This window comes from Podarcis melisellensis, assembly GCF_964234715.1.
Source record: "Podarcis melisellensis genome assembly, chromosome: 18".
NCBI lineage: Eukaryota > Metazoa > Chordata > Lepidosauria > Squamata > Lacertidae > Podarcis > Podarcis melisellensis.
In genome coordinates, this window is record NC_138536.1 from 3,325,597 (window position 1) to 3,349,381 (window position 23,785).

The 23,785-nt window shown below is 48.2% G+C and overlaps 2 protein-coding genes across 4 annotated transcripts in view; one reads left to right on the forward strand and one right to left on the reverse strand.

The window, feature by feature from the left end:
• The window catches only part of GAMT (guanidinoacetate N-methyltransferase), a 230,483-nt gene that overhangs the window by 178,109 nt on the left and 28,589 nt on the right, over positions 1 to 23,785 (forward strand). The gene's annotated exons all lie outside the window — the stretch shown is intronic.
• Positions 1 to 23,785, reverse strand: part of DAZAP1 (DAZ associated protein 1) — a 51,855-nt gene that overhangs the window by 15,018 nt on the left and 13,052 nt on the right. Inside the window, exons 2-7 of one of the 3 annotated variants that reach the window (XM_081895740.1) lie at positions 19,952 to 19,992; positions 19,089 to 19,255; positions 17,442 to 17,507; positions 14,193 to 14,297; positions 8,294 to 8,342; positions 2,590 to 2,672 (exon numbers count right to left, since the gene is read on the reverse strand). In XM_081895740.1, coding sequence (XP_081751866.1) covers positions 2,590 to 2,672; positions 8,294 to 8,342; positions 14,193 to 14,297; positions 17,442 to 17,507; positions 19,089 to 19,255; positions 19,952 to 19,992 — 511 coding nt within the window. Of the gene's footprint in view, positions 1 to 2,589; positions 2,673 to 8,293; positions 8,343 to 14,192; positions 14,301 to 17,441; positions 17,508 to 19,088; positions 19,256 to 19,951; positions 19,993 to 23,785 lie in introns of those variants that run through there. The other 2 variants (XM_081895739.1, XM_081895741.1) reach the window with 2 other exon arrangements.

Consider the following 23,785-nt stretch of genomic DNA (forward strand, 5'->3'; position numbering starts at 1 on the left):
CTTTAATAACTCGAGGATCTTTGCCTCCAATGAGCCAAGGATGTGGTTTGAAGGCCAAAGCTGCAGCAACATTACTAAAGCCGAGCAGGCCTTCTCTGTGGTCACTGCCTGGATAGAAGACCACCTGGGAGCCCCGCGTACCTTTCCTGAGCTCCCTGGAGGAAAGCCCGGATATAAACACCATGAAGCGAAACGTATGAAATGTGTGTGCTTCAGATTAACTCTGCTTCTGCAAGGCTGCGCAAGTCAGCGCAGATAACAGGCCTCCCAATGTCCCTGAAACATTCCTCCTCTCTTTTTTGTCGACCCAAAACCTGCACTGGGAGGGTGCTGGGAACAAGCGATTTCCCACCCCTATGCCCCAAGTCCCAAACCTTGAGACAGTTTGGTTGCTCATTAAATACGGCAAAGGGGTCGGATGGGGAGAATAAGCTTCTGTAATCATTTTCAAAGGGCAGAATAGAGAGAAGGCAGAGCGGCTTTGCCGACGCTGCTGTTTCAGGGGTTTATCGGGGAGCAGCAGCGCTGAGGAAAGTTCAAAAGCCGCCGCTAACGATGGGGTGGAATTACCAAAATGTCTGGGAACTTGCACTCTACCTGGTCAACAAAAACGTATTTGGCACCCGAACATTGATGGCTCAAAGTCTGCCTTTTCTCCAGCCACTCGCTGAGTAACATGGCATTTATATCGCTGCAATCTCTTTTGAAACCGACTCATATTAGCCAGTTCTCTCCTGGGTTCCCAGAGCTGGTGCCCACGGCTACAGAATTTGATTACAGCTGACGAAATGAGTGAAGCAGTAGCTCCAGTTCCAACTCAAAAGATTTCAGCAATATTTTAAAACTGCGTAACTACTTCTGCATTAACTAGGATATCCTGGCAAGACTTTCTGGATAGCAGAAAAATACTGAGCTTTCAAAAAATACAATTAGCTTCTCATTGTGAATTACAAAGCTTGAGAACCGGGAGAGCGTTGGGCGTTTTAAAACCCAGGGGTCTATCATCAAATGTCTGCGGTTTCAACCCAAACTGGAGAGCCACGAAGAACACTTTAGGTTTTGCACAAGAATCTCTTGGTCGCCCTTTCACCTTTATCAGAAGCTGGGACAATTTAGAGGCTGAGGCCGTTCTCTGAAACTTAAGCCACTCCTTCCCCCTGCCTCGCTTGCTCACGTGAAGCTACGCTGAGAGCCAAGGGACTTAAAAGCGGAGTGAGTTAAGAAAGCAGAGTCGGTTCACCCAGAGGTCTCTCGGGAGCGCTGACAACACAGTATGAAGATGACAACAACCAAAAGGTCACTTAACTGCATCGTGGTTAAAAACGCTATTATAGGTAAAAAGAATATGTGGATTCGTATCGAAGTCTCACAGTAAGTGACCCATTTTTTTTCCTCCCCGGTTTGAACCATTCCTTCACGATGCTTCGGTCAGTGTTTTGTTCAAATCTCGCCTTTCAAAGGCTGCTGTGCGCCCCTCCCCTCCCGTCCTCCCCAGCTGGAATATGGAATAAAAGGCACACACATCTGAAGGAGTGGTAATGGGAAGCTGAGCCTTTGGCAACGTAGAGATTTCACTGGCGTTGCGAAAAAAAATAAATCGCCTTCTACAACAGCCCTGCCGCTCCTGCCCTACTTCTACCATCATACCTCCTTAACACCTTCCAGGAGAACATCTAAAGCAAAACCTCAACGCTGCTTGCCTTAGTTTGTGTGAACGCGGCCAAATGTCATGACAAAATCGCAAGTGGGGTCCTCAGCTATTATTTTAACCCGAGCTGCCCACAAATGGTCCTCAAATGCCCATCAGCAGTTTCCCAAATTTCCAGGCCTGCACTGCACAAATTGAGAGAGACCCCCGCTAACCAGCCCCTACAGAGGAGTGTTGTATGGAGATAAACAAGCTAGTCTGGTTGGGCACAACCACCTTAGGTCGATAAATGACTGCTTATTGGGTAGAGATCAAGTGCTGTGCCAGCGTCCTTCCTCATCCCTCTGACAGTTCACTGCCAGGCTTACGCAGTTCAGACTTCCAGGAAACCAGTGGTTTAGCCAACCATGGGAGACTTGCATTAATGCATTCTTCCCCAAGCCGAGGCTGATGGGAGTTGTAGTAGAAAACCTCTGGAGGGTACCAGCTTAAGGAAAAACGTGTTAATGCCCAAATATATGAGGTAGCAGGAGCATAGAAGCACAGCACCTGTTCTTGGCCTGCTAAATGCTAATTTATTAGACCAAGATCATTACACTGCCTCTCAGGGGATTTTTTCCCATCAATCTTCTCTGCAATAAACTTTCAGGGCCTAGAAATGCAGTCTGAAAGGTGCTGGTTTAAACCTTCTCAGTGCTTTGGAAGAAGTTACTTCTTCATCGGTGGCAATGTGGAAAATTAAATTCTCTGTTCCAAGATGATGGAGACTCGTGCGATGAAACAAGTCACTCAATGAAGCTTCACCTGTGAGGATTCTTCTCCGTATGTCCCCCCCCCCTCAAACACTCCCCCCACCAAGCTCCTCCTATCCGCCAGCCAAATTGCCAGTTGCTCCAAGACTCAGCTTTGTCTTAAGGTAAAATAAAACTACAACTACACACTTTTTTGCCCATGATGTCGTGAAAATGCATGTTGACAGCCTGGTCCACTGATTGTTCGTCCTCGAAAGTAATAAATCCAAAACCTAGCCAACGACGAAGAGTGAATCAAGGTAGCAGGGTGTTGTGACACAAAACAGGATGATGAACAGTATTAGGGGCGAACCAAGGGTTCAAGCAAGGGTTTCAGGTGACTTTGGGGTGAGTGGGGCTTGGCGTGACGTCCCAATGGCAAGATCTTCTGGGGCCAAGGGGTGGTGGAAAAACATGATAGCTCCCTGTTTATTGTTGCTGGAAATTTGGCTGACGGAGAATATATTACGGGCAGTACTTCCAGGGGCAACCTGTTTGCCCTGCCAATTCATTCCATGAATAAATATCTGAGAAAATCCCAAACACAGTCCTACGCAGAACAGACTGCATCCCCTTGGAAAACTACCAATGGCCAAATCCAGGACCGCTATTAGCTGACGCAACTGCAGCCTTTCGCAAAAGCGGCTTTCTAAAAACTTGCGATGAAAACAAAAATGAATTTGGGGTGGGAAATGGCGTTGGGGTGGGGGCGTTTAATCGTTTCCCCCCCTGAAACCCAAGATTTCCCCCTTGGTTTAATTTTCGCTTTGCAGCTAGTGCTGACAGCAGCCATTTATTGCTCTAAAGCGTTCAACAGAAAAAAAATAAATAAAGCTACAGTCTCTGTAACAGTTATTGTCTCTCTAAGCTTATCCAACATGGTTGGGTAAGCCCATGGAGCCTTATCGTAGAAAAGGTTCATACTTAAAAAAGACACAAAGATACAGGCCAAGATAGATCGCAGCAGGTCAATATTCTGCTGTCAGCAACAAGAGCAGGGGCGGGGGGCGGAATCAAATTAAAAATAAATGGGTTGTGGGGGACTTTTAAGAGCATCTCCAACACGTAAGAGTATAAATGAAGCCAGGTCCACGATGCAGCAGGCTCTACAGAGAGAGAGGCTCTTTCACTTGTCTGCAGGTAGATGGAAGTCTTGGCAGGGCAGAAGTGGAAAAATGGGCGCTTCTGCACCCGAGAGACAACCGATTCAGAAACGTCTATTTAAAATGTGGGGAGAACGTTATCGGGGACAGCTACCGATCGCCTACACGGAAGAAAAATGTGCTCTTTTGCTCTTCGCTCAAGGTTAGGACCATAAAGAAGGCTGATCGCCGAAGAATGGATGCTTTTGAATTCTGGTGCTGGAGGAGACTCTTGAGAGTCCCATGGACTGCAAGAAGATCAAACCTCTCCATTCGGAAGGAAATCAGCCCTGAGTGCTCATTGGAAGGACAGATCCTGAAGCTGAGGCTCCAAGACTTTGGCCACCTCAGGAGAAGAGAAGACTCCCTGGAAAAGACCCTGATGTTGGGAAAAATGGAGGGCGCAAGGAGAAGGGGACGGCGGAGGACGAGATGGTGGGACAGTGTTCTCCAAGCTGCCAGCATGAGTTTGACCAAACCGCGGGAGGCAGTGGAAGACAGGAGGGCCTGGCGTGCTCTGGTCCAGGGGCTCACGAAGTGGCGGACACGACTAAACGACTCAACAACAACAAGGTTAGGAAGAAAAATGAAAGGCAAGCAAGGAGATTCGAAGAAAGGAAGACTGCAAACACCAGAAGGGGAAACATAAGCAAAAATTCGAGAGTTTCCCAGAAGCGGAGATCTGCACTTGAGGCAGACCCAGATAAGAGGCGAGGGGGTCACGGGCGTTGGCAGGGGTCTTTTGTGAATAAGAAAGACAGCAAGGAAAGGGCGGATGGAAAACGAAAAAGTTGTCAAGGAGGCAAGCACTAAAAGAGGCTGTTGGATCAGAACCGCTTCTATAAGAACGTGAGCAAGCTTGACAACAGGCGTGGGAGAAGGTTGTTGAAAAGCTCTTGGGGACCCTAGCAGCACTTCAGGACACTGGAAGAAATGTTAACTTCACAAGGAGATTTCCCTTGAAGCCCAGGAAGCTTTGCCGAAGAGCAAAATAGGTGCGAAAGGCCTAAGATGACTGAAGCACAAGGAGCTTTGAGAAGGGGGAAGCCTAAGGTTTAAGAACTCCTTGCAAGGGAGATGGGTGCACCCACCTCAGATATTAAAGATTGGGGATCAGCTCAGCTGTGTTTGTCTGTTTTTTGGAAATTGTGAACTCTTCCTTCCTTAAGAGGGGAGATTGCTACGTTCCAGGACTAGATGAGTAGACGGCTGCATTCTGAGCCCCAAGCCGCAGTTTGCCTGATCGCTGCAGCTCTCTCAAGTTCACCTTAACGAGCTTTGAGAGCTGATCTGCAAGGGAGAAAAGCACCACAAGGCCAAACACCCCATCTGATCCGTCGCATCACACTGTCATTCAGGAATTTCTCTGTGAGCCCGGAGACTCAAACAACCAAAAACAATGCAAGAGGTTTTGGACTCGTGCAAATTTTGCGTTCTGCAGATGTGTAGATTTAGCTGAATGCTGCATGCAATTCAAAGGTGATCTTTATTTTCAGTAGCAGGCAAGCTAAAAAAAAGTAAAGACCGTGACGTGTTTCTGAGAGCCAGTGTGGTGTAGTGGTTAAGAGCGGTGGACTCGTAATCTGGTGAACTGGGTTTGCGTCTCCGCTCCTCCACATGCAGCTGCCTTAGGCTAGTCACACTTCTCTGAAGTCTCTCAGCCCCACTCACCTCACAGAGAGTTTGTTGTGGGGGAGGAAGGGAAAGGAGATTGTTAGCTGCTTTGAGACTCCTTAGGGTAGTGATAAAGCGGGATATCAAATCCAAACTCTTATTCTTCTTGATTTTAAGTGTTACCTCAAGTGTTCAGCCACACTGTCAACCTTGCGTTAGTATAAAGCTTTGCTTTTCTGCTGGCTTTATCATGAAGCCATTTTCCAAGACAAAATTGCAACAAGAGTCGTAGGACTTTAAAGCATAACAGTTACAAAGCTGCTCTTTGTAAGTATGCAGCATAACAGACCCTGACCAAAAAAGTGGACCAAATTCCTCTATAAGACATCTGCATTCTTCCCATCTGTGGTCCTCTCAAGTCTATACTGGTGCTAAGTTGGAAAACTGGTAGGATGCGGAGGAGGCAAGGGGAACCAGTTTATTTCATAGCTCAGTCATGAAATCACTAGCTGGCTGAAAGGAAGCCAATTAGTATTCAAGCACACGTTCCCCTTCTGTAAAATGGGAACAAGGGGTGGGTGCCCAGTATACGAGTCCAGCTTCCTAACACCTATACAAATGACTGAGCAGAGATTTTAAGGTGAAAGAAGGAAGTTTAAGATCTTAAGAGGGCAAGAGCTTGAGCAGAAAGAGACACCAAGAATTGGGACAGGGAGAGCGTTTTCTGAGGATGCTTAAGAGAGGAACTAGGACAGCCAGGGAGACTTCACAAGTTATCAGTGTGATGCACCCTAGCAAGCAACACAGGGCAGGCACCGATGAAAGAGGCATTTGCTCCTCGCATCCCCCAGGGGTCTAACCGACACGTTGACACTTGCAGTGAAGTTAACAGCTGTGCAACTGAGTGAAGGAAGCACAGGGTTGCGATGGAAACCGCAGGACGCCGCAGATGAAAGTGGTTAAGAGGCAAGCGGTGTAAACACAAGAGTCATGTTTGCCTGTAGTCGGAATGGGTGGATTGCTAGTGCAGGTTGCAGGATCATGTCCAGCTGGCTGAAAGGTGCTGGCTGTGAGCCTAGCCTGGCCCAATCGGCCACAACAACTCGCCACCCATGTTTGGCATCCAGCGCCGGACACACTTGTGGTGGACAAGGCTGAAGCTAAACACGGCTGCCCAGCAGCTCACGCCCTTCAAACCTGCTGGTGGTAGCTAATTGCATAAGCAAGGCTTTAAGGCAAAAGGCAAAAACTCGGAAGGAAGCCTTCAAATTTTTCTGATTTGTCCCTGGGAAAGTTGAACTGTGAGAGCTTTAGGGGGTCGTTTAGGTAAAAAAATCATCACGTCTGGTTTTCATGGTGAGCACAAGTACGGGAAAGATGGTTCAAAGTAGAGGCAAGGTTCTTTCATTGCCTCTCCCAACTTTAAGGGGGGCGGGGAACCATGCAAGAAGATGCTGCTCTTTACTGTGTCAGTGAATTTTTCTGTTGAAACAGTGCAAAGCTGTTGCAAAACGAATTAAAAGGCATCAAAATAAGAGAAAAACCGCCCGCCCCCACTCCTCCTGCCCCCAAATATTGAAAACTTTCAGGTTTACACTCCAAATAAAGACAGATGCCCGAACCCCTCCTCCATTTGTGGAAATGGCCTGTACCTCTGTGATAATCTATCACCTAGAGAGAAGAAAATCTAAAGAGATATTAATCACAAACAGTTCACAGAGAGAGAGAGAGAGAAGAAAAAGAAGGGGAGGGGGGAAGAAAGAACTTAACGTTTACTGTACTTTTACTATGAAACACTTAAATATGCCACTAAGGATGTATGTCTAAATTAAAATAAAAACTAAGACTTAACAGCTTAATCAATATGAGGTGAAGAATTTACATATTGCTTTAAAATAAATGGAGTCAACAAGGAAGAGTGGAAAAGTCTAGATGGCAAACTGTTTCCTAGCATGTCTGACATGCTACCGAGTGGGTTAGGTGCAACTCACGCAGATGACGTTTTTTGTTTAAAAAAATACTGCCTCTAAAAGCCGACTGAAAAGTGATTGGTGGAATGGAAAGCTAGACAAGACAAAGGCCGGTTCCCGTTGGGGCTGAAGCTGAGAAGACACTGCTGACTCAGCCTTTGGAGTTCGGGGAGAAACTGCCCACTCACTCAAACATAAAAACAGTTACCCCTCAAGGGTAGCAGGGGGCTTTTGCCTAGATCCTCATCTGTGAAACTTTTCAAGAAGCAACTTATCAGACGCAGCCTTTGGCCAATGCTTTTAGCTGAAGTCATTTAACGACAAAAAAGGGCAAAGCTGAACATATGTTCTAATCCTACAGTTACTGATAACTGCAGCCTTGGAAAGGCTTTAAGAGCCTGTATGCTCTAAAAAATAAGGGACATGGGTGGCGCTGTGGGTTAAACCACAGAGCCTAGGACTTGCCGATCAGAAGGTCGGCGGTTCGAATCCCCGCAATGACGGGGTGAGCTCCCGTTGCTCAGTCCCTGCTCCTGCCAACCTAGCAGTTCGAAAGCACGTCAAAGTGCAAGTAGATAAATAGGGAAAGCTCCGGCGGGAAGGTAAACGGTGTTTACGTGCGCTGCTCTGGTTCGCCAGAAGCGGCTTAGTCCTGCTGGCCACATGACCCGGAAGCTGTACGCCGGCTCCCTCGGCCAGTAAAGCGAGATGAGCGCCGCAACCCCAGAGTCGGCCACGACAGGACCTAATGGTCAGGGGTCCCTTTACCTTTATGCTCTAAAAAGGGAGAACGTATAAGCTTAATGACTGCTTCTTTTCACTCCTTTTCCTTTGTCTATTTGAAGCAATTCAGGTGTCAACTTTTTCGTTACAGAAGACACCTTTTGGATGCATGGGCAAGTAGGGTGGAGACAGAGACCGACATTTAACACCTGACTTCAAAAGCAGTAACACACTGGAAGATGGAATTGCATGAATTACATGTAGTAGTGGAGTTTGTTCAGTGGAATAATTTCCCGAGGCAATGTGAACAATATAGGTATATTGTGTGTTGATGTTGTGAAAGTTTGCCATCTGACATAGGGAGAGGATAAAGAAATTTCAAGGACAAACTAGATTCTCCTTTACCTCGGGGCCGCTGCTTCTCTGCATCATAGATCATGACCACTTCAGTGACCTAGAAAAGAGAGAAGGGGAAATTCGACTGATGAAGCTCCCACGGGAGGGTTAACACACGGCAGCAGGATGAGGCCACGCAAAGCAGAAGCACAATCGGACGCTTGAGGTGCGGCTAGCGATAAGCATCGGATAGGAAGCAAGGCAGAATAAGCCGTTGGCAAGTACCCTTCCCCAAGCAAGGGCTGAGAAGACCCACTCGTGGCTCTTTCTTCTTTCAGGTGTTAATATATAACTGCAATAAACTTTTTAAAACACACGCACACACAAATGGATAACTGAGCATGCAATGCCAAAGTGCAAACCAAAGTCACAGATCGGTAGAGGGCTACCTTCCCACCGGTCTTTTAAAATTCCCCAGACAAGGTGCAGATTAATTGTGCCGAAGCAGCAGAAAACACATCTTGCGAGGAACAGGGAGAAAAGCAGATGGCCCTGGAGAGTGAGGACGGGTGCGTGAGCTGGAGGAACAAACAAGGAACGCAGAGCATGTTTTCTAGCCGTCTTAGTAATTGTTTCAAGCAGACAGAACTCCCCAAGGTGGCAGAGTCTGCTCATATAAACAGGTGCCCTGCGTTAACTACCCTTTACTAACCTCTGTACCTCGTTTATTTTTTCAAGGGGCAATCTAGCGGCTAGTGCGTGATAAGCAAGGGAAGGAGAGCCTCACATGACAATCAGGGCTCCTAAGAAGACGTATTTTTCACTCCTGAATAACTGATGCCATTTGCCGTATTTTTCGCTCTATTAGACGCACCAGACCATAAGACGCACCTAGTTTTTGGAGGAGGAAAACAAGAAAAAATACATTCTGAATCTCAGAAGCCAGAACAGCAAGAGGGATCTCTGCGCAGCGAAAGCAGCAATCCCTCTTGCTGTTCTGGCTTCTGGGATAGCTGCGCAGCCTGCATTCGCTCCATGAGACGCACACACATTTCCCCTTATTTTTTAGGAGGGAAAAGGAGAGTCTTATAGAGCAAAAAATACGGTAATAATGACTCCCCGAAAAACTGATGCAAGATTGTCATGTTTGGACGGCTAAGCAGCTCCCACTCCAAATACAGGAAATCTCTCAACGTTTCCCCAAACAGTGAACTGGGCACTGCTGAGGCAGTGGGAGATTCTTGGGTTGTGAAGTAATGGGCTGCCCATTCAGATTTCACCATTCTTTACAATTTTGTAGCCTCTGAAATCAATCTTAGCTGTCACTTAAAGCCAGAGATCCCAGGGGCTGTGATTTCAAGAGAACACTTATTTTAAGAGCACCGCCAGCCAGACGGCTGAACTCAGGTGTTTGACTGCAGGGCCGAAATCTTCAGATGGTGCAAGAAGTCAGGGAGGCAGGCATATTCCTTCCCAGGCAGAATGGGCTTAAGTTGGCTCATGCCAAACACCCTGAAAAGTGGGGGAGAGGGAGGCAGATAAGGGTACCCGTATTTTTCGCTCTATAAGACGCACCAGACCATAAGACGCACCTAGTTTTTGGAGGAGGAATACAAGAAAAAAAAAAATTCTGAATCTCAGAAGCCAGAACAGCAAGAGGGATCGCTGCGCAGCGAAAGCAGCAATCCCTCTTGCTGTTCTGGCTTCTGGGATAGCTGCGCAGCCTGCATTCGCTCCATAAGAGGCACACACATTTCCCCTTACTTTTTAGGAGGGAAAAAATAAGTCTCATAGAGCAAAAAATACGGTAATGCTTCCTTGAGACAGTATCGTTCCAGGGCATTCTGGAGAAATCGAGCCAGGAGGGACAGTGGCAAGTTTAAGAGCTGCCGAGTCCTCAACATTCAGCCCACCCACTTTCACCGTCTGCAAATGAGCCCTAATCGGCAAATCTATACGGATTAATTTACTGGTGGCCTCTTTAGTTAGACAAGGAGATAACAAGAGATGTCACCTAGCTAAGCACAAGGGGAAAGAAACTGCCATCAGCCACAAGCTTGAGGGGCTCTGCTCCCCATTTTACAGGTCCAGTTCAGCCTGCCTCTGCTGTGGCAGGATGAGGACCTTCGGCAGTCAGAGCCTCCCCAACCAGCCCCAGGAGGCTGAGCTGCTCACATGGGGAAGCGGAGGCTGAGTTGCTGAAGCAGCCATCAGCGGGAAGGAGAAAATTTATCACCCAGCACCACTCAAGGGCTGTTAGGTAGCATTTGCCCGGATGAGCCACAAATGGCCCCCCCAGGGAGTATTTGGGGAGCCAAAGGACAACTGCATAATGAAATGGGATACACATGGGTCCACCCGGGGCGAGTTAAGGTTTGAAAAGACAACTCGTTTGGCAGGGTTCAGGTTACCAAGCATGAACGTCAATCTTACTAACATGGGTCAATTCCCTTTTGGGACCTGCCCAATTACACCTTGCCCATTGTTCGCCCCACCTCCCCACGAAAACCCCCTCAAGCAAACAGGAGCATCACGTTTCTGATTCATCTGGGCAAAAGTAGTCATTAGTTGCTGAACAAGTTCAAGTTTACACATTCGCTACTGGGAAAAGCCAGTTCCCCTTTTATAATTGCGCGTCTCAAGTTGAATTCCAGTCTGCTTCCGAAACTGACCAAACTACAGTGGTACCCCGGGTTAAGTACTTAATTCATTCCGGAGGTCCGACCTTAACCTGAAACTGTTCTTAACCTGAAGCACCACTTTAGCTAATGGGGCCTCCTGCTGCTGCCGTGCCGCCGGAGCACAACTTCTGTTCCCATCCTGAACCAAAGTTCTCAACCTGAAGCAATATTTCTGGGTTAGCGGAGTCGGTAACCTGAAGCCCATGTATGTATGTAACCTGAAGTGTATGTAACCCGAGGTACCACTGTATATTTTGCAACCCTGCTCCCCGCACCCCAAAGGCCTGGGTGGGAAGAGAGCCATTTTTAGCCAGCTGGCTGAAAAAGTGGCTAAGTGAGTCTATTAGATTGCAGACTGTGGGGAATTCTCGCATGCAGCCCATGGAGGCTCCCAATTCTACAGCCACAAGGGTCCGAAAATGAAGGATAGGGTGGTTTAAAATGGGTGTTTGGAGGGGTACTTCAGGCTGTGTAAGCTGCCAGTGCTTATACATTCACCCAGAGCTGTGTTAGTTCTGCACCACTCAGCAGTCTCCCTCCAGTTACCTGCCAGGCTGTCTAGTGAAAGATTAGGAGCAGGAATGTTTCCGGCACCCACCATGCAGGCCCATGCTTAAAGTGTTTGTGCAGAGGACTGATGCTGAGCAAAGGGCATTCCAGGAATCTGAAGGACTACCAATAGTTAACAGAAGCAGGGTACTAGTCCCAGTGAGACAGGGTTTTTAAGAAAACAAAAACTCAAGTAGGTGAGGTTTTAGAAACCAAAAGGATGGCTGGACAGGCCTGCCAAGGGCTTCAAAGGCTGAGGATGTTTTATTTATAATTATGTTTATATTTATATCCCACCCTCCCCAGCCAAGACCAGGCTCAGGGCGGCTAACAACCAATAATAAAAACAAGTTGATTAAAATACAATTTTAAAAAACAAGATTAAAATGCAACATTAAAGCATTAGGATGCAGCCTCTTCACAGGAGGAGAAAGGAAAAAGAAAGAGGGGGAGGGAATCAAACTGATTCTAAGCCAAAGGCCAGGTGGAACAACTCTGTCTTACAGGCCCTGCGGAAAGAAATTGGATCCCGCAGGGCCCTGGTCTCATGAGACACAGCGTTCCAGTGTTGAGAAGGCCCTGGCTCTGGTTGAGACTAATCTAACTTCCTTAGGGCCCGGGACCTCTAGGTTGTTGCTATTTATGGACCTTAATACCCTGGCACAGGTCCTTGCCCACCCTTCCACCTGAGCCTCTCAAATCCATTCTGTTCCAGCACACCTCAGAACCAATTTCCTGGTGCTTCCTAAAGCTGCTGCTGGAACTCCTTAAATTCCTGTGAACATTTTGGGGTTTGGGAAGGAAGGGAAACGATGAAAAATCAGCAGGACACCTGGGGGCTTATTCCAAAGGTAAGATTTGCAGGGGAACAAGGAGGAGAGGAATACAGATAACCCTGGTTGGACTTACTATTATTAAATTCATTACCTACCCTTCACCAGCAGGCCACTCTGCCAGTGCATTAAAATTACTCCCCCCGCTCCCAATTCAGTACCAGCATAAAACATACCACTATTTGCTATTTTGGGAATCAGTCAACTCTTTTCCTGGGTAAGCCAGTGATAGTTTAGAACGAAAAGGTCCACAGAAACTCAAGCCTCTGGGAAAGGGAAGAGTTCTGGGGAAATCGTGCTTCACACCTCATGTGTTACACTGGTAACACTCCAGGCGTAAACCTACGCAAATCCGCTGTTGTGATTAAATAGGTTTTTCTTGTATTAACAAAACCCTGTTTTCAAAGCTTGCTGGTGTGATTCTTCCATTTCTTTTCAGGCCCTAGGTGCCTGGAGCACAGAGATAAGGGCCAAAGCCTGCCCGGAACTGGGAGTCTACCATTCTCTCTCTGCTCCAAAAATAAGCAGCTTGCAAATTGAAGTATAAATGCAGGCAACCTATGTCCAAATAACGATGAGTTGTTTGATGACTTACCTGCTTTGGGGGTGGGTGGGAAAAAGAAGAGGGGTGAGGTGGGGGGGAGTGAAGAATGTGGCCCGCTTGAGAACAAAGCATGAAAATGATCTGCAAACTATTTAAGCAAATTGCACCTTGACCAAAAATAGTAGGTGGAAGAGCTACTTCTGTGAGTTGGCATTTTCACCATCAACCAGCCCCAATGGAAATCCCCACTCCCTGGCTCTAAGAAAGGGTGGTCATCTATTATCAGGTGCAAGAGAAGCTTGCTAGACACACGCAACTCAACATATCCCTGCTACATTACACCCTTGCGTTGGATTTTGTTGTAAGCCAGGACTGGGGGGGGGGGGGCATACTTGACCAAAGAGTGAGGAATGGATATAATTAATTAATTGATTGATTGATTTGTTTACTACTATACAGGTGAAACTCGAAAAATTAGAATATTGTGGGAAAGTTCCTTGATTTCAGGAATTCAACCTGAACGGTGAAACTATTATATGAGATCGACTCGTGAAATGCAAAGCGCGACGTGCTTCTGCTTCTCAGAGGTCCAATCTTGTTCGATTTGCAATCCTTGTTTTGCTGATTTCCTTGTATATTCTAATTTTCTGAGATGGTTTATTTGGGGTTTTCACCAGCTGTACGCCATGATCATGGCAATGATCACAAATCAAGGCTTGACATATCTCGCTTTGCATGTCATGAGCCTATCTCATATATTAGTTTCAGCTTTCAAGTTGAATTCCTGAAGTCAAGGAACTTATCGATGATATTCTAATTTTTCGAGTTTCACCTGTATATGAATAGGGACCACTGAGCCCCTCACCAGAGGCTCCAGCTTTCGGGTGGGGGGACCCTAGAGACAGTCAGGACATCAAGGGAGATATCACACTGGCTGGTCAGTCCACCCTGAGAAGACAGAGGGGCAAGAGCAGACTTCAGGGCATCAAATTAATACCAGCCAAGGCCTTAGCCAAAAAATTATTTCTGCCACAAAACAGTACAAAGACACAAAAGCCATGCTGTCTGCATTTTGTAAAAATCAGACATCCTTATGCTGGATCAATGGGACTTTGAGAAGAAGCTAAACCATGGGCTCAGGATTCTGAAACCAAACACCTTAGAACTAGGAGCTTTTATGACTAATGCCAAGAAATGTAGGTAGGTTGGTTTTTAAGAAGGAGCAGCCAGCCAGAGGAATATTTCATGTTGCTGAAGCAAAATATCGAACTGCAGGTGTAAGGGAGGGAATGGAGATGGAGGAGATGGGAGAAAGAAGCTGCTTTCTGGAGACCTGATGCCTGCTACCGCAATAAACTCACCACTCCGAACTTCTTGAAGTATTCCCTGAGCTCTGTCTCGCCGCAGTTGTGAGGGATCCCGCCGACAAATATTTTATTAGATTTGTTATCGCTCCTGGATCCTTTCTGCTGAGACAAAAGGGACAGAAACAGCGGCAATTAAAACTAGGATGTATCCTTCAAAGCGACGCTTGCGCCGTGCCTGCGGAAGCGCTAGTCCTTTTGACGGCCGAGCAACTTTGGCCTTAAAGGGAGAGGGGCAAAAGGGTTCTTTCACAACGGACTTGAAATTTTAAAGACAGACCAAGCTGCGCTCCCTAACTTGTCTTGCAGCCGGCAGTTCAGACCCGGCTCAAAGACACACACCCTCCAAAAAAACCACACCAACCAACAACAACATTCGTTCACGCGGCCAGACTGCCATTTGTCAGCATGTGTCTCCACTGCAAATGGCAGAGGGAGCGAGGCACCGTATTTTTCGCTCTATAAGACGCACCAGACCTTAAGACGCACCTAGTTTTTGGAGGAGGAAAACAAGAAAAAAAATATTCTGAATCCCAGAAGCCATGACAGCAAGCAGGATCGCAGCTCAGCGATCCCACTTGCTGTCCTGGCTTATGGGATAACCGCGCACAGCCTGTCCCGGGCAGCGGCATGAATTCTCCCCCTGCCCGGGAGAGGCTGCGCGCGGCTGAGGCTCCCCCAAGAGCCGCACTCCCTTTAAAGAGCACATGGAGCGTGTGTGCGGCTCTTGGGGCCCCCAAGAGCCCCACACACGTTCCATGTGGCTCTTGGGAGCGCTGAGCAGAGCCTCCCGCCTGCATTCGCTCCATAAGACGCACACACATTTCCCCTTACTTTTTAGGAGGGGGAAAGTGCGTCTTACGGAGTGAAAAATACGGTATATATGAGGCAGCACCAGTGGGGTGGGAGTTGAGAGAGATGTTTTCAATGGGTAAAGGTAGAGAGGAAGCCCATTCCTCTTACCATTTGTATTGGTCCTCTTATCTGAGCTTTGTAGGGGCTTTTGAGCAAAGGCTATTGGGGGGCTAGGGCACCTCCCTGACCTCCCCCCCCCAAATAATTCAACAACTGAAGCAGTGAACAATAGTCACAAGTCTTCCTGTCCTACTGGAAGGAAGTGCTGATGCGTTGTGCTACGAATGTGCATCCAGGTGCCGAAATGGAAATATTTGCATGTGCATGGAATCGCATCGGCCAGAAGGTGAACAACTCAGACGTTACCTTTCTTGAAAACCAGCTGCACCTAAAAGGCTCACGCTACTGGAGCAGGCGCCTTGGAAAGACTCGCCAAGTTAAGCTGCCACGCGTGAACTGAACTCTGCCTGCGTGTGGAAGTGCTGTTAAGAACACTGTAATCATTTCTTCCCCGCCCATGCCTCCTCCGTATAAGTGAGATGGGCAGCGATCAAGTACAGCAAACAGGACAAAGGTGAGAAGGGAGGGAAGGATTTGATAGCAAGGGCTGATTATCAAGGAAAGGAGAGTTGCAGTACAGGTCCGGAAAAGCTTGGCAGAAATGGAGGCTGAAGGCATGGCTTGAGAGCAGAGGAGGAGAGAGAACACTCTGTGGAGAGCATACCGTATTTTTCGCTCCATAGGGCGCACCGGACCCAGTTTTTAGGGGGCAGGGAAATCAAGAAAAATAATCTTATTTCCCCCCCAGCCCCAAAGAGCAGCGTACAGGATGCGCGCAACCTCTCCCTGCCGGAGGGGTTGCGCGTGGCTGTGGCACAAGCCAGGGCAGCCAGTGGGATGGATCCCACTGGCCTGTTTTGGGCTTCCTCTTTAGCGCCACACAACCTCTCCCTCCTGGGAAAAGCTGCGCGGGGCTAAAGAAGCCATAGCCCCGTGCAGCCTCTCCCTGCCGGAAGGACTGCGCGCGGCTATCCCAGAAGCCTGGAGAGCGAGATGGGTCAGTGCGCACAGACACCTCTCGCTCTCCAGGCTTCAGCAAAAGCAACACAAAGCGTGCTCCCTCTACGCTTCGGAGGCTTAGCATTGCTATCGCTGAAGCCAAGGAGCCTGCATTCGCTCCGTAGGACGCACACACATTTCCCCTCAATTTTTGGAGGGGGAAAAGTGCGTCCTATAGAGCGAAAAATACGGTAGTTAAAAAGCAGGGACAAGGGTGGGAGTGGGAGAAGGGAATGGGCAGCTGAGGGCTGACAGGCGTGGATGGAGCCGAAAGCGAGGGGACAGTATGCCCGGGAACTTGGAACTGATGTGGGTGGAAAATGGAGACACTTGCAGAAAACCCCAGAGGGCAGATGTGTAGGCAGAACTCTGAAAAAATCTCCAAGCTGGAGAGACTTACCCTACATGCTCCCAAGGCTGGGCTGCTCCTAACTGACAGAAGGAGCTGACCCAACGGAACCCCTTGGAACCGCTTGATTTCTCAAATTGAACAAGCACACAAGGACATTCGGTAGACCCTTCATTGTGGTAGCAACTGCGCTATGGAACTGGCTCCCCAGTGAAGCCAGCTAGGCTACTTAACTACAACAAGGGAGGTCAGGAAGACCTTTGGCTAATGCCTTTCCTGGCCTGTGCTGACGGTTACTGGCTCTTATAAGACTTATGGCTCCTTTCTATCCCCACTTGAACAATTCCTTTGCGGGGGAAGGATACCTGGTACCTCAGGTTAAGTACTTAATTCGTTCTGGAGGTCCGTACCTAACCTGAAACTGTTCTTAACCTGAAGCACCACTTTAGCTAATGGGGCCTCCTGCTGCTGCCACACCACCGGAGCACAATTTCTGTTCTCATCCTGAAGCAAAGTTCTTAACCTGAAGCAATATTTCTGGGTTAGCGGAGTCTGTAACCTGAAGCGTCTGTAACCTGAAGCGTATGTAACCTGAGGTACCACTGTATAAACATCAATAAATATTGGGCCAGGAGGGATCTGAACACAACCATGTTCATTTGTCCGTGTTAACATGCCCCACTGCAAGCAGCAGGTATACACATATCAAAACCACAGCTGCCCCCCCAAAGCGCCAGATCGTGAAGATCAGCGGGTTCAGCTGAGCACACTAAAATATGGCTGCTTTCAGCAAGAGGTGACATCTGGCAACCCAGTCCCAGAGCTTCATTTGTGTTTTGACAGCGCGGCTGAGTTTTGCTGCCCTGCTTCCAGCGGGTTAACGAAGCTCCTCGGAATTTGGACACGGGAAACATCGGCAGCTCAGCAAGGGCACTGAGGGAGGAAAGAGCGGAGAGCGACGCACGCCATAGCAGCTTCCTTACCCATCCCTCCTTTGGTCGGGTTCTCTCTGGCTGCATTCCGCGAGGGGTGCAAGGCTTTGGATCAATCTGTCAAACAAGGGAGAGGGTGAAACAGGAGGCAGGGCAAGTTTTATTTGAAAAGAAAAGAAGACCCGGAGCTGGCTTTGCCCGATGCTGGCATTCAAACAAGTAAGCTGAGCGGTGACCAGTAGGTACTGCCCTCCTGCGGACAGCTGAAACCGTCTCTCAAGAAGCCCATAGGGGCAAATCTAACACAGGCAGATGTGTACCAACTCAGCACATCCATCTTCTCTAAAGGCAGCCACCAGGCTATGTGGCAGGAGGAGAGAAGGGATGGCAGGTCCTTTAAATCAACACACAGCTGAGAGACCGACAATGTTTAGCTCCTCCTCTCCTTGTACATTCTAGCCAGCTGTTATAAGAAACTGCTAACGAAGAACTTGTGCCCAAGCCTCCTTTCTTTCTTCTTTCTGAAGGAGGGTCTCCACCTCCATCGTTCTACCCGGACACTGAGGTCCAGCACCGAGGGCCTTCTGGCGGTTCCCTCCCTGTGAGAAGTGAGGTTACAGGGAACCAGGCAAAGGGCCTTCTCGGTAGTGGCGCCCTCCCACCAGATGTCAAAGAGAACAACTACTACCAGACTTTTAGAATACATCTGAAGGCAGCCCTGTTTAGGGAAGCTTTTAATGTTTGATGTATTACAGTATTTTAATATTTTTTTGGGAAGCTGCCCAGAGTGGCTGGGGAAGCCCAGCCAGATGGGCGGGGTATGTATAAATAAATAAATTTATTATTATTATTATTATTATTATTATTATTATTATTATTATTATCATTCCTCCTCCCCAATCCCTTTCCCACGCCATGTCTTTGAAATCCCTGAGGGCAGGGACTGATTTGGAAGCTGCCCTGGCCTGGGAGCCTTTTAGTTTCGTTTTGCTCAAGAGCCAAGTAAAAATGCTTTGGATACTCTGAATCAAAGGAAACTCTGAATCAAAGTGGACCTACCAGTTGCTCCCAGGGCTGGCTGCTTGCCCACTCCTTCCTAGCGTGTAAATGGCCACTCGCCTGCGAGTCAGGGCTGGCAAGGACCAGGGCAGTGAGGCTGCTGCAAACTGGGAAGAGAGCTGGGCCTTAATCCTCTTGGGGAAACTGATGGGCAGGCTGTCAAGTCCAACGCTGGTGGACTGATTTGCAAGCCTGCCTCGTTTACGCCACACTTTCATTTCGCAAGAGCGTGACAGCAGCCACCTGCCAGGCTTCGCAAATCCAAGAGACAGCAGAACACACAAGGGTAGCTACTTAACCTGGTGTGCGCCCCCCCTGACCAAGAGATACTTTGGGGTGGTAGCAATTCCGAAAACAGGAAAGGAGGCTTAATCTAGCAGTCGAGCGGAGAGGGGAATCTCACTGTTCACCACCCATGATATCGTGAGCAGATGTTAAGGTATGGGGGAGAGCGTATAAGAGAAGGGAGAAAGTCCCCCTAAAAGCCGAGTTCTAATTAGGTTTGGCCTCAGTTCAGTCACATATGGAAGGAGCAATTGCTCAACCAAAGCTTTTAATTATTCAGTCAGTCACAGTTGCCTGCTTAGCTTAAGAAATAACTGGGAAAGCAATCACTCCCCCACCCGACCCAAAACTTACATTTCGGCCATCTAATGTGTGAGGCCTGCTGGCCAAGACTGTCCCCACACAATTGGGATCTTTGAATTTGACGAATCCGAACCCTCGCGACTGATTCGTCGTCTTATCTTTCATTATAACACAGTCGACAACTTCCCCATACTGGGAAAAGTAGCTGCGGAGAGTTTCTGTTGAAGAAGCACACACACACACACATGCATTTTGTTGAGGACGATTTGCCGGGAGACAGAACATGGGCAGTGACGGAAATCAATGCACCCCCACAACACATGGTCTCAAGCTGGCTTGCACTTTTTTTTTTGAGAACATAAGGAAAGCCCGCAGGATCAGGCCAACAGCCCATCTAGCCCAGCATTCTGTTCTCACAGTGGTGAACCAGAAGCCTGTGGGAAACCCGCAAGGACGGATCCAGGAGGGATGGCAGACACAGCCCCTGCAGGGCAACCAAAACAAATGCTTGAAGTATTCGTTACCTTCAAATGGGTTCCCAGCCATTCAGTGCTTTGAGAAGCAGCGGAACGCTGTTCAGAACAGACTCGTAGGGTCCACAGAAGGACGGCTTAATGGTGGAGGCAAGACAGCCAGGGCACAAGGAGCAATTTGTAGTTATAGGGAGGCTCATTTTAATAAGGCTTGAGGATTTGTGCTCTCACTCACTAACCACTATCCTCCCCACACCCATCTCTCAGACAAGCAACCCATCTTGCAGGGTGCATCTGAGGCTGCACTGGCCTCAGGGAAACCCCAAATGCTTTGGGTATGAGGCAGCCCTCTCAAAGCCATGATACGACGAGAGCAGCAGCCCAGAGGCAGGGGATCTGAACCTTAGTAAGATGTGCATGGTCAATTTAGGAAATGGTTACCTTGTGTGGTACTCCAGTCAAGGCCACCCACAAACAGCTTTCTGTAATTCAAAGAACACAAAGGTTAGTATCGGCTCTGCGAAAACAAAGGCCCCTTGAAATCTGACAGCCCACAATCTACATAAACACTCTTCTAGTAGGGTGCTATACCATAATAGGCAGTGTGTAGCAGTGTGTGCATGCTTTGTAGATTGTAAATGTACTACTACCCAAGAGTTAGCTCAGCACTTTTACTTACCTTGTGAAGCAATGTGTCAGAATAAAGCAAAATTTCTTAATGATCATTACTCCATCACACCATTGCAAAAAGCACAATATTAAGAATGTACGGAGTGCTGGTTTATATATATAGATACTGTATATTGTGAAAAGATGTGCTAACACTTTACAGTCTGAATCTCATTCCACCCAGCTGCCCTTTAAAGAAAGCCTTTGTTCTGCCCCTTTCACCAAGAGGTAGAAGTTTGCCAAGGCAACCAAGAAAGGTCACAGCTCAGCTGATATTTCAACTTCGATCTCTCGCTAACACCCTATTCACTAGACCACAAAGGCCCTGGAAAGCCATTCTGGCAGGCCGTTTGTTTCCCCTAAACTGATTCAGACAAACCGTTTGTGCCTGGGGAATTGAACTGCATCCCGGGAAGGTGTCCAGCAAGTAATTCGCTACCGGCAGCAACAACTTTTTGCAAGTGCCCTTTTATTTTGCAGGCGACGAGGAAGGACCTCACAGCTGCTGCAGTGCTCAAGCGATCTACTCAACAAGTTCGCCTAGCCTATGCCCAGCTTAGGGCTTGAATTGCCAGCAGAGGGCCTGGCAGGCTCTCCATCAAGAATACCTCCTCGATTTTCTAGAAGCACTCCTGCCAGCACTAGAACCTTAGGTGCATGGTAGCGTAACAGTGTAATTTGAACACTAATGCTGTCATACGAGCATGGGAACACTAGGACTGTGGCTCATTAGGGCTTTGAAGCCAATGGAACTATTACAGTCAAACAGTGTGCCATGGGGCAGGGAGAGGCAGAGGCTGGAGTGCTCTAGGGGTTCTTCAACTCCAGTTCCCACCAGCCCCAGCCATACATCAGGGATGATGGGCACTGGAGTTTAGCAACACCTGAAGAGCCACAGGTTCGCCATCCTTCCCGCCTGGGGCATTTAAGTTTTTTGTGCCCTGTCCCTCTATGCTAGAGATGCACACCTGACCCTCCCTGTGCATGCACACTCCACTTGCTGCACAGAAAACTATTTTCATTGTTTTAAACTCCAGCGCCGGAACAGAAAAAAGTTCATCATTGTACCCCACAAGCAGAGTCAGTCTTCAGTCTAAGTGCCACATGTTAAAAAACAACAACCCCAGGGACATAACTACACACACACACAATTTTTGGAGATACATATGCCTCCCCTGGGGACGCGGGTGGCGCTGTGGGTTAAACCACAGAACCTAGGACTTGCCGATCAGAAGGTCGGCGGTTCGAATCCCCGTGATGGGGTGAGCTCCCGTTCCTCGGTTCCTGCTCCTGCCCACCTAGCAGTTTGAAAGCACGTCAAAGTGCAAGTAGATAAATAGGTACCACTCCGGCGGGAAGGTAAACGGTGTTTACGTGCACTGCTCTGGTTCGCCAGAAGCGGCTTAGTCCTGCTGGCCACAAGACCCGGAAGCTGTACGCCGGCTCCCTCGGCCAATAAAGCGAGATGAGCGCCGCAACCCCAGAGTCGGTCACGACTGGACCTAATGGTCAGGGGTCCCTTTCCCTATCCCTCCCCCACAATAGAGGATTCTCTTTGCTCCCCCATTAACACAAGCAGATACCTGAACAAAGCCAAAAAACAACGGGGTCTTGGTTCTAGGTTCTACCACACACATTGGGATTCCTCTGCCGCCTCCACCTCCCAAGCCAAAGGATCTTCAAGGCCACTGAAGTATGAGAAAATCCTTCCACTTCAGTTCACACTTTCTCGTGCTCGCTTTTATTAAGGCAAACAGTGCCATCCATCAGCAGTGCAAACGGCAACACGCTTGCACGCCATATGGGTGGGAGAGGGACTGTTGGGAAAACACCAGCGGCAGAGACAAAGGCTTTCCTCAAAGGTGCAGCAATTCAAGACCCGGGCACCATCAGTTTCCCATCAGCTCCAGCACCAGGATACAGCTCAGACTGACAGATGTTAAAAATCCACCCCCCTCCTCCAGTTAACAAAGTTTACCCCTCAAGGGAATAGAATCATAAAATTGTAAAGTTGGAAGGACAGCTATGCCTATTTATCTTGTTCCCCCAAACACTCTTGGGGTGGGAAAGAGAACAGAGCAAGCAATTAACTCTTTGAAATGTTTTGTTTATGCCACTTTAATGCAAGGAAAGCACTTGGGGTTTTTATTGACAAAAGGAAGGTTGGCAACTTTTGGTCTCAACTGGATGCCCAGTTCTGGACAAGAGCAAAAAGGATGTCACATAGAGGAGGGAGAAAGGTTGTTTTCTGCTGCTCCAGAGAAGCGGACACGGAGCAATGGATCCAAACTACAAGAAAGAAGATTCCACCTCAACATTAGGAAGAACTTCCTGACAGTAAGAGCTGTTTGACAGTGGAATTTGCTGCCAAGGAGTGTGATGGAGTCTCCTTCTTTGGAGGTCTTTAAGCAGAGGCTTGACAACCATATGTCAGGAGTGCTCTGATGGTGTTTCCTGCTTGGCAGGGGGTTGGACTCAATGGCCCTTGTGGTCTCTTCCAACTCTATGATTCTAAGTTTTCAGTTCATAATATATTCAGTTCTGAGATCCACTATTTGGAGGGAGGTACAGAACAGTGGGTTAGGGGCAGGGGGAAGGCAGAATCAGAGATGTCTCTGAGCACATGCTCAGCTAAGGAATTGGTTTTCAGTAACAGAATGGAACTCAGCTGTCACTGGGCTAAGAGGAGGCAAAACCACAAATAGAGGAACAGACCTCCTGGCTGGCAAACAAGTTATTAGTGAATCCCCAAACACAATGACATGATTAACCCCACAGGTGGGGGAGCCAGGTGTATGGCAGGAGCTGCTGAAAGGAAACTTAAGCGCCACAAAAACATCTAATTGTGTGTGTGCGTCTCTAGGGAAGCAGCACAAATGGTGGCTTCAAGTTAAAGCAGGCTCATACCAGACAAAAGAGGGAGGCCAGGCTATAGGTCTCTTAAGTGGCCCTCATCAGCCTTCCCTAACCTGGTGCCCTCCAATGCGATGGGTTACAACCCCAAACAGCCCCAGCCAGCTTGGCTGCATGACACTGAAGTTGATGGGAGCTGCAGTCGGAAACATCTGGAGGGCACAAGGTAGGGGAAGGCTGCTGTCCAGGGTCTCAGGCAGACGGGTCTTTCCCCAAATAAGCTGGTGTTTACGCTGTTTAAACGAACAATGTCAGGGACTTAGGTTGGGACCTTCTGAATGCAAAGCGGATGGCCTGCCACTGAGACACGGTCGCTGCCCAGACATGTTCACCCGTTCGGGTAAAGAAGTCAAATAAGCACACTGTTTTTTGTCTTAATTATAAGAAACATTTCAGCAATGATGAGATATATGACTATGGCAAAATGACAAGCACACGGGCTGGGATGCAGAGCTTTGACGCAAAGCAATCTTCCCCACTGGCGGGGGTGGGGGAGAGTGAAAGTGTTATCTACAGATATTTTACAAATAAATATATGCATGTTTAAGAACAAGCATAAAATCTCTTGCTGACCTCAACCCAGCAGCTATGTTGTGTCCATTAACTTGTGGCTGAGAGGATTTGACTCCTCAGCTGGTGCTAAACTACTTTCTCTTTTGCTCGGGATTCTAGCCCTCATGGTACAAGATGATG